Source organism: Caretta caretta, chromosome 1 (assembly GCF_965140235.1).
Source record: "Caretta caretta isolate rCarCar2 chromosome 1, rCarCar1.hap1, whole genome shotgun sequence".
Classification (NCBI taxonomy): Eukaryota; Metazoa; Chordata; order Testudines; family Cheloniidae; genus Caretta; species Caretta caretta.
Window position 1 is genome coordinate 138913983 of NC_134206.1, and position 13634 is coordinate 138927616.

Sequence of the window (13634 nt, forward strand, 5' to 3'; positions counted from 1 at the left end):
CATAGGAAAACCTCAGCTGATTCATGGGAAACATGTATCTAAAACATCATGTCTTTTAAACCAATAAATCTCACATAATTTCAAACCAGCACAAAGTACTATTTTGTGATATTTCCTGTTTTGAGGATCTTTTAACACATTTTTAAAACAAAGTCACATATTTGAGTTTGAGCACGTTGACAGTCTGGCCAGAGGAGTGGTCTTAAACTTTGCTGGAGCATGTAGCTTATTCTTTCCTACATTCTGTCGCTAAAATATTTTGACACGCAGGTCAACGCATTTTAAATGTTTGCTTCTTTCCACCATAAGAGTGATGCTCACAACATTCAATGCAAACAAACAAACACAACCTTATACAAATCAATCTTAAAAAAAAAGTAAATAAATACAATTAAAAAAAAAACTTATCTAATCAGTGTCCCCCCAATGGAGACATTCCAGTGACCAAATTGAGTTCACTCGGGACTTCACTGTTGCTATCTATTTTATGTGGAAGGCATTCAGATGCTTTGGTGATGGGTGCAATATAAAACACCAATATGAGGCGATAGATCTTAATGCATGACTAGATGGAGTGATCTTTCTGCCTTCAACAGTAGTTGGGTTTGTTTTTTATTTTAGCTTCATTCATGTGAAACTTCCTGTAGTTCTCTGAGCAAATGGACATGTATAATAAGCCCTAACTATAAGAGATATTAATCAGCTTGAGCCTTTCTGCTCCCATTTCTTTAAAAAATGGGCCTGCTAGATGTGCAGACTGACCCTTACTTCTTAAAATGTCTGTGTATGCTGCTTTTTCACGCAGTTTTGCAAGTGACTTTTTTCCCTGTCTTTGAAGTCTCTTTCAGTAGAGAGGGAGCCACAGGACAGCAGTAATTACCCAGATGACCCCTGGAGGATAACTGAGGAACAGCGAGAATATTACATCAACCAGTTCAAATCCCTACAGTCTGATCTGAACTCTTTCATTTCAGGTAACATTTACTAAATAATATATATGTGCAGCAAAACAACCAGGATGAAAGGCCTGAAAATTAAAGCAAAGTACAGTAGATAAAGGGAGAGCTTCTTGAGTTATCTTTAGATCAGGTTTGTGCCCCAGACAGGGTCGATTTATTTATTTATTTGTTTTTTAGAGTAACAACTTTTTTAAAAATTACCATCCTACCCACTGCATTTTGTCTCTTTTTTGCTACCCACCCAGTGTTCAAATTCTTGGGGGTGCCCAAAAATATAGGCCAGCAACCCTCTTCTCCTCTGCTGCCTTCTCCTTGCCCCACTGAGGGGGCAGCAACTACCTGCATCCAGCACCCGCTCACCCAGCACTGCAACCCTAACCCAGGTCACAACGCCATATACTCAAACGCCTCGCCCTCCAAATCCTCTTTCTCTCTCCCAGGGCCTGCAACCCTAGGCCCGCAACCCATCTACAATCTTCCTGTGACCCACTGAATCACTGAATTAAAGCATTAAAATAATACAGTGGGTAACAAATAGTTTCTTTGAAGAATTTTTAAAAATTCGTGGTTCTGCTGTTAAAGATGACTCTAAAATGGGTTACAGGTTAAATGTGTATTTTAATACCACATGCTCTCTGTTTACAGGTAAAATATTTTTTCTTAATTGCTAGCCCTGCAAACTCACCCTGGGATCTGAGAGCCAAGCTGAGTTAATTCTTTCTTGTGTGTCATCATCAGAAATAAATGTTCTGCAGGACAAATGCTGTCCTCACTTACAACTTTGCAACCCAACTGTCTTCAGAGAGTTTATACAAGTGTCGTTGACTGGAATTTAGCAACAACAAAAAAATCTTTTTATGATGCACAAGGAGGACTAGAGTCCAACTATTTCTCTCAGCTGTGGTGGCTGCAGGGCTAAGAGAAATACAAAAATAAAAGAAATATATATTTGTCACTAAAATTAATTGATATGTGTCAAGGTCCCTCCCCCACTCTGAACTCTAGAGTACAGATGTGGGGACCTGCATGAAAAACCTCCTAAGCTTATCTTTACCAGCTTAGGTCAAAACTTCCCCAAGGTACAAAATATTCCACCCGTCGTCCTTGGATTGGCCGCTACCACCACCAGACTAATACTGGTTACTGGGGAAGAGCTGTTTGGACACGTCTTTCCCCCCAAAATACTTCCCAAAACCTTGCACCCCACTTCCTGGACAAGGTTTGGTAAAAAGCCTCACCAATTTGCCTAGGTGACTACAGACCCAGACCCTTGGATCTTAAGAACAATGAACAATCCTCCCAACACTTGCACCCCCCCCATTCCTGGGAAATGTTGGATAAAGAGCCTCACCAATTTGCATAGGTGACCACAGACCCAAACCCTTGGATCTGAGAACAATGAAAAAACATTCAGTTTTCTTACAAGAAGACTTTTAATAAAAAAAATAGAAGTAAATAGAAATAAAGAAATCCCCCCTGTAAAATCAGGATGGTAGATATCTTACAGGGTAATTAGATTCAAAAACATAGAGAACCCCTCTAGGCAAAACCTTAAGTTACAAAAAAGATACACAGACAGAAATAGTTATTCTATTCAGCACAATTCTTTTCTCAGCCATTTAAAGAAATCATAATCTAACACATACCTAGCTAGATTACTTACTAAAAGTTCTAAGACTCCATTCCTGGTCTATCCCCGGCAGAAAACCAGCATACAGACAGACACACAGACCCTTTGTTTCTCTCCCTCCTCCCAGCTTTTGAAAGTATCTTGTCTCCTCATTGGTCATTTCGGTCAGGTGCCAGCGAGGTTACCTTTAGCTTCTTAACCCTTTACAGGTGAGAGGAGCTTTCCCCTGGCCAGGAGGGATTTCAAAGGGGTTTACTCTTCCCTTTATATTTATGACAATATGATTCTAAACACACACTGGGAGTAGATCTTTTGAGGAAGAATGTGTGAGTTTTGCATACTAATTTTTCAGAGTTGAAACACACTTTAAAAATTCAGTGTGAACTTCAGGAAAGCATCTGCAGTTACAGGACAAAAAGTTAAAATAAATTGTTTGAATCTGAAGACAGTATTTGGGGCTCAGTCCTGCAAAGTGCCAAGCTCTGGCCTGATCCATAAAAACACAAGAATATACTTAACTACTTTCCTATTAAAGTCAGTGGGACTGCTTAGGTGCTTAAAGTTAAGTATCTGTTTAACTGTTCTACAGGATCATATCAGGATGCTCAGCACTATGTAAGATTGAGTTGTTGGCCCTTAAGCGGTTAAATGTAAACCCTGCATAGCACACACATGGTAACAGTGTTGTAACTGATCTTAAAAATCAGATTTTCATTCTGGCCAGACTGCTTGTGAGAGGAGTTATTCTAGGTACTGACAGTTAGTCTGGCAAGGAAAAAACACAGATTTTAACTACAGGCATTTTGACTATGTCCTCTGAGGTTATATTATTGCAATCCAGTACTTTGGGATTCAGGAATTCTGACCCCAGACAAAAGTTTTAAAATAATTGCTTGATCTTGGCAGAAATTAGCACTTCATCAGTTTTTTTCCCCTTGGTTAAATCTTCTCCAACTGTTCTTCCTAGTAGAAGGGAAAAGAAAATGGAAGTTCAACACATAGTAGATTTCCCACAAAGCTGCATATAGTCAACTTTGTTTATAATAGAATGCAGTCTTTAAAATATGCAAGATGTTTGCTCTATCTATTCCGAGAGAGAGCCTCATAGGGCCAGACATTGCATGTCATGCACACCCAGATTTACTATTAACTGTAGTGGGAGGCAGAATTATAGATCTGTATATAATGGCTCTGAATGGGGTTGGCCTTACGTTTTTCAGGCTTCTGTGAAGTAAAATGTGCAAGGATCTACAGCAGACTTTTGCTACCCCTGTAGCCTATTTGCATGAGACAGTGTTGGGCAGCTGGCTGTGTGGGATGTGTAGTGAACTTCTTATCACTGCAAAGGGCTCAGCAGGGGTTTGTTGGCTGGGAGGGAAATCAGATTGCTTATTATGGGAGGGCTATGGAGGATGTTCACAACTGGTAGTGAAGATTGTAGCAGGATGCTTAGCTGGTTCCTCTTGTTTTTCTTTCATGATGGTAGGGCCGCAGCAGGCCTGAAAGCAGAGAAAGTCATTGTGGGAGTAGCACAGATGGCAGAGGGCCATTTGCTGCCATATACTTGGCATGTGATTAGAAGCATCCTTTTCTCTGGAAAGGAAGCCATTTATCTCCATTTTCCTTTCTTTGTATTCATAATGGCATACTGGTGATGATAATGGTAATACTGAGGCATGTTTTCATCCATTAATATTTTTCCCACATGGAGAGAAGTGGAGAAATGAGGTCAACCACTCTGCCTGGCCTGTCCCATGTTAGTTACTCACCAAGAGACAAATGGCCAAGCAGCTATACTCATTCCCAACAATCAAAGTGTCTGTTGAATGTGAAATAACCAGCTGCTGATGCTGTTGCAGCTTTATAGAAACACAAGCAAAATCAGATTGGAAGATGAATATCAAATGCCAAGCAATCCTTGTGGCACCTTAGAGACTAAAACATTTATTTGGGCATAAACTTTTGTGGGCCCACGGAAGCTTATACCCAAATAAATTTGTTAGTCTCTAAGGTTCCACAAGGTTTCCATTCTTTTCATTGTTTTTGCTTATATGGACTAACACGGCTACCCCTCTGAAACCTTTCAAATGCCTGTTTCACTGTTCTTGACAGGTTCCGTGGCTAAGAATTTCTTCACAAAATCCAAGCTTCCCATCCCAGAGCTTTCTCACATATGGTGAGTACTGTAGAGTAACTGAGAATATGGATGCTGGTTTTAAAAGACATTTTAGCTCAAGAGTTCTTGTTAGATTAAAATACTGTCTTTAGAGTAATTAAAAAAAAAAAAACCACCCCAAAAAAACCCCCAAACGGGAGTACTTGTGACACTTTAGAGACTAACAAATTTATTAGAGCGTAAGCTTTGAGTAATTATAATTATTGCTCTTATCAAAATCACTTTCAGGTCCAAGCAGCAGGGTGTGTGTTGATCCTCCTGGCATGCTTGTTACCTTTTTAGAGCTACTCTTCTACTCAGCAGGACTGCAGATATTTCAATAGCAATATAAATGATAGCTGTTCTTAAGAATGTTATAAGAAACATCATTAGCTCAATGAACAGACATATTTCATGAAATGATTTAGAAGAAAAACATATTTGGAATATTTTAGATGTGTTCAGTTAGCTTTATGTATCTGGCTGTGATTTGTCAGATGAGGCCTAATTAATACCTAATTTTTAATAATACATCTGCATAATTCATCAGTGCTTTATTAACAAGCCAGCACTCTTGCTTTTAATGAGTTTGTTTAGAGACCATTGCAGATGGCATTGTATATAATACAGTTTATAAGGATCTTGTTGTATTTCCATAAGCATAATGGTTCTTGTATCGTCATCCTATCTTGACATGAGGAACAAACTTTTCTAAACATTCACCAAAAATGCTGATAAAGAGAACTTTTATTTCACTTTATCTATATACTTTTATGAAGACAGATTTTAAGAAAAGCTTGCAAGAGCCCAAACATCTGTTGGGTTCAGAGAATTTGCCTGGAATAGTTTCAAAGCAAGTTGTGAATCATGAAAAAAAAAGGGCTAAAGAAACATTCTCTGGAGAAAAATAAGCACTGGAATTTAATTTAAAAGTTATTTAAGAAAAACTGGTTAACCCACTATGATAACCAAAAACATTTTATTTATGTTACTAACATTAATTGTGCTCTGTATAGCATAACAAAATAAAATGTTCCTTTCTAGGAGCAATTTGAAATCTTGCATGATATAATTCATCAGGCAAAAACTCCTTTGCTAAAATTGAGAAGCATTTCAATTTTATTCACTGTAACCTTGACTGCTTGAAACATTGTCCCTTCACTTTCAAACAGTGATGAAGTAACTATTGCTCTATTTTAGTCATTATAGTAATACTAAATGAATTCTAATATTTTCCAGAAAGTGTATGCTATGAAACTGTATTCATGTGCTTCTGAATTCCTCTGCTGTTGTTTGACGCTTAAACTAAGGGCTTGGCTACAGTGGCGAGTTACAGTGCAATGAAGGAGCCCCCGGGCGCATTAGCTCACTGGCAAGGCACATAATGGCTCTGACTCCACGGCTACAGCGCTGCTGGTACTCCACCTTGGCGAGTGGACTAATGTTTGCTGCGGCCCCGCTGGAGCACCGCGGCACCAGTGTGAACGAGGTGTTGCATTACTGTGTTCTGATCAGCCTCTGAAAACGTCTGTTATGCAGACAAAACTACACAGGATTGTTTCAGGGGACAAGACAAGATGTCACGTTTATTACAACACAATTTGATTTATGACCACTAACTAATATCCAATACCGATGTGTATACACCCCCCCCACCCCCATGTTCTGCAGCTGTTGTATAGTTACCAGTCCTGAATGTAGCTTGAGTTCGTGGCTTGGGTTCGTAGCTTGTGGCGGCTAACTGGCCAGGAAAGCTGGGCACAAGGAAGAGCTGGGTCTCTGTTGGGCATGCACCGATGCCCTTCCATGTTGGCAGCAGAATGTTACCCTCCAAAGTCTTTCATCTCATCCATCCTTTTTGTAGGCTTTAGTTTGAATCCAGAGTCTATAGGTCTTGCTGTGTCACACTGCCTCTGGGTTCGGTGTGATTGATTACCCATCAATTGCAGACATGACTTTCAGCCTAGGACCTGGCTTTGATGTTTCTTCAATTGTACTTTTGTTCTTTTCTTTTGAGGGTGGACTCCTCCTACTTTGTCAGGGCTGTTGTCTGCATCTTCAGCCGTTGGGTGTTTACACTTTATTTCATTAGGACAGGCTGGGGCTGGAGGTTGATTCCATCATCCATACATACCTCATTCACACGTGTAAACTAAACTAATAAGATTACAGCAGGGTTTTGCAAAAATGGAGTGAGCATTTTAAAATGGAGTTTGAGTTATAATATGGACAAGTGTAAGGAATGGCAAACAGTGAGCAGAAGTTACAAGGTTGAAACAGTGCAAATTTCAGTGATTTAAGCAGCAATTGGATTAAAGGGTGAAACTCAATTAGCGAGTTGTTGTTTCATTCATAAAACTTTGCTTATGAAGTTACAGTAATAAAGTGAACAATTAAAAACAATTTCATTGATCAGTTCTACATGTCCCATAATTCCCTTAAGTCAAGTGGCCAGTCTTGTCATTATTTTTGAATTGCTGCAGGAATGCGGATATGCCCTTTGAAAGCTCCATTTCTGACAGCTGGCTTGCTTATCTGCTTCGAGACAAAGCAAGCCATTAGTGTGGAATGCTGTGTGAGAGAGAGAGAGAGGTGGGGAGGGGGGAGGTCTGCTGCTGTCTGAACTTACAAGACAGCATACTGACATGCTCTCAGCCCCCAAAAACCCAGTCTCTCTCCCCCCACATACACACAACACACTCCCTGTCACACTCCACCCCACCCCCCACCCCCCATTTGAAAAGCATGTTGCAGTCACTTGCATGCTGGGATAGCTGCCCACAATGCACCGCTCCCAATGTCGCTGCAAGTGCTGCAAATGTGCCCACGCCAGCGCGCTTGAAGCTGTCAGTGTGGACAGACTGCAGCACTTTCCGTACTGCGCTCTCTGAAGGCTGGTTTAACTCAAAGCGCTCTACATCTGCAAGTGTAGCCATGCCCTAAAACTAAACTGACAGCAGTGCTAACGGGCTGTTTAACGCTAACATTCCAAACTGCCACCAGCATTAGTCAATCCGGCTGTGCAGCTTTTAAGGCCAGTCTACACTTGGTAATTAAGCACTTTCTGAAAACTGTTTGCATTGATCAGTCTGCCTGAAACATTACCGAATAGGGTTTAAGTGCTAGCATAGACCAACCGAACTGTTGTCAACACCATTTCGGAAAGAGAGATTGAATTTGGATACTCAAATGTAATTTCTTGACAAATTTCAGCTTTTGAAATACCAGATAGAAAATATTGGATGATGTGGCATAAAGAGAAAGCACTTTTTTCCCATATAAAATCTTCCTAGTATTGGAAAGTCAGGTTGTTCCACTTCTCAAAGGGAAATGTTTAAAAAAAATACAGTATTTTTAAAAAAAAATTCCACTTACTTGGGAATTGTTACCTTTTTACATAAAGGATATACTGTGTGTGTGTGTGTGTATGTATATGCTTCATTCCTGCAGTGGCTCAAAAAATATGTGAATACCATGTTCACAGGGAGCTGAGCGATGTAGACTGTGATGGAGCGCTGACGCTGCCAGAATTCTGTGCTGCATTTCACCTCATTGTTGCTAGGAAGAATGGTTATCCATTGCCAGATACGCTGCCGGAGACCTTACTGCCAGATTACCTTCACCCAGGTGAGGCTGTGATATTCCTGTACCATTTCAGAAACTCATCAGTCACCCAGAACAGCCTTTTTTAGTAAGAGACAAAGATTTAGCTAGAAGCTGAGTAGTACCTCTCAATGTAGCTTGATAAAATATTCATTTTTAGTTATGCTTAAAGGGAAAATGCTAAAGAAGAACCAAAAAATAATTATTTTTTTTTTTAAAAAAAGGAGCAGCAGCATGTCTCTGTGAAGGAGCACACCTGTACACTGACAAAGAGGGGAGTAATAAGCTCCTCTGGGCCTGTTCAGCACCAATGAGGCACACCTGCAAGGCTTGTTCTGGAGCTGGTTGGGGGCGTGGATGTTCAAAAGGGAAAACCTGCCACAGGAAAGAGGGCGGGGGATGTGAACAGGGGGAAGGTTGCCCCGGCCCAGACAGCTGAGACAAGCCTGCTGTGACAGGGTTGGGCCAGATGGCTACAGGAGAGTAATAGAAGGCAGATATGTTAACCCCAGGTTAAGTAGGTCCCTTTTCCCTGGGTAAGGTAACAGGGAAGTTTCCAGAACAATCAGGAACCTTCTGGAGACAATTGTGACAGACAGGCTGATTAGAACACCTGCAGCCAATCAAGAAGCTGCTACAATCAATTAAGGCAGGCTAATCAGGGCACCTGGGTTTAAAAAGGAGCTCACTTCAGTTTGTGGTGCACGTGAGAGGAGCTGGGAGCAAGAGGCACTAGGAGCTGAGAGTGAGAATGCGGACTGTTGGAGGACTGAGGAGTACAAGCATTATCAGACACCAGGAGGAAGGTCCTGTGGTGAGAATAAAGAAGGTGTTGGGAGGAGGCCCTGGGGAAGTAGCCCAGGGAGTTGTAGCTTTTGCACAGCCTATTCCAGGACCACTCTAGGCAGCTGCATTCCACAGGGCCCTGGGCTGGAACCCAGAGTAGAGGGCGGGCTCAGGTTCCCCACAAACCTCCCAACTCGTGGTCAGACACAGGAGTCGTTGAACTGGACTGTGGGTTCAGAAAAATGGCCAAGCTGAGGGCTGCCGTGAAGCTCCAAGGCAAGCAAATCCGCCAATAAGCGCAAGACCCACCAAGGTAGAGGAGGAACTTTGTCATGCTGCCCAAAGGGAAACAGCAATAAGTCTCACTTCTCTGAAGCTGCACGGCCCAGCCTCAGAGCAGCACACCTTATGAGGAGGGGCTGGAGGTGGACCTCGGGTAGATTAAGATCTAAGGGCTGACCCAGGAAGACTGCCTAAGTTCCAGGTCACCCTTATGTCTTTTCAATTTTCTATAGTCTCCTCTCCCCTATAAGGGAAGAAAGAGGGGAGAGGACTTTTCTTCGTTTGTTTGTTTGCTCCAAGAACCCCTTGGGCATCGGCTGAGGGGAGAGAAAGACAGTACGAGGATTTGAAGTGGGGTCTGAAGGGAACTTGAGGGGACCCCCTCCACCCCCAAAGTCTCTGTTCCCTATAGGCTGTCTCCATGTTCTGTTGAAATACTAGGGTCTACTAGAATTCTACTGTCTAGATTCTACTAACCTGAGGCATAGCTAGGAGTGGCAGAAGTCAGTAGATCTGTGGCAAATCTGGATGTCACAAGACTTTACATATGAAGTAGGTGACTTTTAGCTTATGTGTTGTCTTGCCCTAATGACTCTTGGAGGCATGTTTGAAATGATGGAATATTACTGACCTGCTTTACAGGTTATCTTGAATGCTGTATATGTTTACTGGTTTTAGCAGAGCTCAAATTTTTCTATAACTCATTTTCCTGATCTGCCATTCCTATTGTTAATATTTTATAATTAACAGTGAGATTTCACCAGTTTGTGTGGGATGGGGATAAATGAGTCTACAATGTGTAGTGTACCTCACTACTGAGGTACAGTTGAGCGATATTGACATATGTTGTCAATTTTCATTACACATTAACACTGAAGTGCATACCCTTCCATTAAAAAATGTGCACAGCTTTCTCGGGTGAGGAGGATTAATTACTGATAATAGTTACAGTGCTAAGGGATAATATATAAGAGCTAATAAAATCTCCATTAAATTTGCTGGCACTATTAAAGGAGAGGAAAAGAGCAAATCAAGTTGTAGTTAAAAAAACTAAATGTCCCTCATGTATCAATTCACTGAAGTAATTTCTGTCAGGTTCCTGTTCTCTACAATCCACCATCTTCATATCCACGGGTATAAACCAGAGGTGGCCAACCTGAGCCTTAGAAGGAGCCAGAATTTACCAATGTACATTGCCAAAGAGCCACAGTAATACGTCAGCAGGCCCCCATAAGCTTCCCCAGCTCCAGCCGACAGCCCTACCAATCGGTGCCTCCCCCTCCTTCCCCACGCCTCCCACCTGCTGCGATCAGCTGTTTTGCAGTGCACAGGAGGCTCGGGGGTGGGGAGAGAAATGAGCAAGGGCATGGCAAGCTTGGGGGAAGGGGCAGAGGCCTTGGGGGAAGGGGTGGAGTGGGGGCAGAGCCTGGGACAGAGCAGGGGGTTGAGCATTGAGCACCCCCCGGCACATTGGAAAGTTAGCGTCTGTAGCTCCAGCCCCGGAGTCAGCACCTACGCAAGGAGCCGCATATTAACCTCTGAAGAGCTGCATGTGACTCCAGAGCCACAGGTTGGCAACCCGTGGTATAAACTGTTTATGAAACATCAGCCTTCAAGATGTTCTCATGATTAGTCTGCATAATCGTGTGTCATTATCACTATTGCCTCCATCTTCCGTCCCTCAGGATCTCCTTCCTGTTTGTTATGCTCGCTTCTAGTCTCATTTTAAATTAGACTGTAAGCTGTTCAAGACAGGGATCTTGTCTTTCTATACAGTGCCTTTCACTATGGAACCTTGAGCATGTCATGATTAGGGCCTCTGGGTGCCACTGTAATAGAAAGAATTAGTAGTAGTAATAGGGCATTTCTCTGACCGCACTGTGAACCTCTCACTTGGCATGAATCAGGTTGTGTGTTTTCTAAGCTAGCCTTCCTCATCTCCATGTCTTCAGTTTTTCTCTTGGCTTCCTCCTATTGTCTTGAATTAAAACCAAATACTTGAATTGCATCCAGCTGTTCATAAATATCCACCAAGCTTTTATTAACTAAAGGCATTTCCACTGCAAATTTGAGAACAAAAGGCTAAATTGCAAACAGGTTTGTTTCTAGCTATTGCAGAATGTTTGTCATCCTACAAATAAAGAATATTTAAAAAATCTTATCAAAAAGCATTATAGTATTTAATAGATAACTTTTCTCTAGGCTCTTTAAGCCATCTCATAGAATTTAATAGGCAATTACATATCCTTACAAGAGAACTTTATAGGATAGTTTAAAAATATCAAAATCCTCTAGAGTTAGTACAATTTTCTGTAAAATTAAAGGGTTTTAGAATCTTTTCAGTAGAAAATTTCAGTGGAGACTAATGGTTTTGTCCCTATTACATTGTTTGGGACTTTTCTAGAAGGGACAACTGAAAATGGATAGCTCAGGAAGACGATACTGGAATACAATGTCTGACACGTCTAGGTCACTAGCTAGAAGCTAGTTTGTGCTGCTAATGACCGAGGGTTTGTCTTCAGCTGCCCTTTTTCACTGTAGCACTTTAGTGAAGACACTCCTATGCTGCCAGGAGAGCTTCTCCTGTCAGCGTAGTTAATCCACCTCTCTGAGAGGGGGTAGCTATGTCAGCAGGAGAAGCTTTCCTGCTGACATAGCACTGTCTATATGGGGGGTTAGGTCGGTATAACTATGTCGCTCAGAGGGGTGAATTTTTCACCACCTTTAGCGGTATAATTATGTCGCTCTAGGTCTGTAGTATAGACCTGGCCTGAGAGTAGTCTGGTGACCTACATGAAGCGTATTTGGTTGTCTCTGTCTCGTTCCTGGCTAGAAGAAAGGTTCCAATATTAAAAAGAAAAGTCATCACCACAGTTTGCACTAGTTAGCACCTTTTACTGGCAGTTTGAGCACAGAGCAAGGACTGAATGAGCACGGATAGTGTGTCTGCGTTTCTCCACCCTTTGAGGCGTTTCCTCCAGGTCATAGTTGAGACACTTTGGCAGGATGGTGGGGGGAAGCTTGCATTGTTGCTGTCCATCTAATATCTGATCTGTTGATAGAGGACCTCAGTTTTCATTATGTCAGTTTGGCACTTCTAATATCTACTTAATTTTAATGAAAAAAAATACATGAGGAGAAAAAAAGGGAGAAGATCATGGCTGCTTATCGTCCTGGCCGATGGTGTCTCGCTGTGTCCTTGTGCTTCCTGATCTGCTTGTTGTAGCCACCTGTTGTCTATAGTCTTATATATTTAGATTGTAAGCTCTTTGTGGCAGGGACTGTCCCATTATTACATATTTGTACAGGGCCTAGAACAATGGGGTGCTGGCTTCCAGGCAGTACTATAATACATACAATTAATAATAACTGAAATCAGCATGCCTCTGTAAGCATCTTCTATGTAACTCCAAACATTAAATTTTAAAAAGTAGGGCAGACAGTTGCCTGGGAGGTTTTTTCCCATATATTTTTTCCTCTTCTTTGCACCTAGTTTTCGTTCTGAGCTCCCCTGTTTGCACTGTGGCCTTCTGTCTTCCTAAATGAGCTCTGTTTTGTTTCTTTTAAGCAGCAAAGCTTTTCAAGGGCTAACCATTAATTCTAGCAGTGATATTGGCAGAGTAGTTGAGGGATTTGACATTTAGCTAATACTTACAGCTCTACTTAGACAAGATTCACAGATAAAGAGAGAGATTTTTGAAAGGAGAAGTGTGTATAGAAAAAAAAAAAAACCTTGCACAGTGAATCACATACAGTACAGGCTTCTGAACCAACAACTTTTGGAATACAAATATAAATAAATAAATAAAGCAGTAGGGTGTGCTTCCCCATATATGTTATGGACCCTTTTATATCCACTTCCAAGTACAACGCTAGAATTTATGACAACTCGGTATGAAACGTTTTTTATGGGAGAAGTCCTGTACCATAGTTTAATGTCTATGAAATCAAGGTTTTGCTTGGCCATTTAGGAATGTAAGTCTATTTGATAGCAGTTCTCATTAGCCTGTTGTATTAAGTCCAATATGAGGTAGACTGAGTCCTTTACTCATATGGCTCAAGCAGAATTTTTTGCATTTGATCGAAATGTTAAAAGTTTAAAATAAAAAAATGACTTGCAAAAGAAGCATTTAAGGATGAATGAATTTTGCTACTTACATGGCTTGTTTTGTGAACTACAAGTTCAGGGCTAAATTCTGTGCTGGGGTAACTCCCATTA

At 41.4% G+C, this 13634-nt stretch overlaps 1 protein-coding gene across 9 annotated transcripts in view; it reads left to right on the forward strand.

The window, feature by feature from the left end:
• Positions 1-13634, forward strand: part of REPS2 (RALBP1 associated Eps domain containing 2) — a 143575-nt gene that overhangs the window by 59637 nt on the left and 70304 nt on the right. For all 9 annotated transcript variants that reach the window (XM_048861947.2, XM_048861921.2, XM_048861928.2 and 6 more), the window contains 3 exons: positions 839-974; positions 4702-4765; positions 8229-8371. In XM_048861947.2, the coding sequence (XP_048717904.2) occupies positions 839-974; positions 4702-4765; positions 8229-8371 (343 nt within the window). The remainder of the gene's footprint in view (positions 1-838; positions 975-4701; positions 4766-8228; positions 8372-13634) is intronic.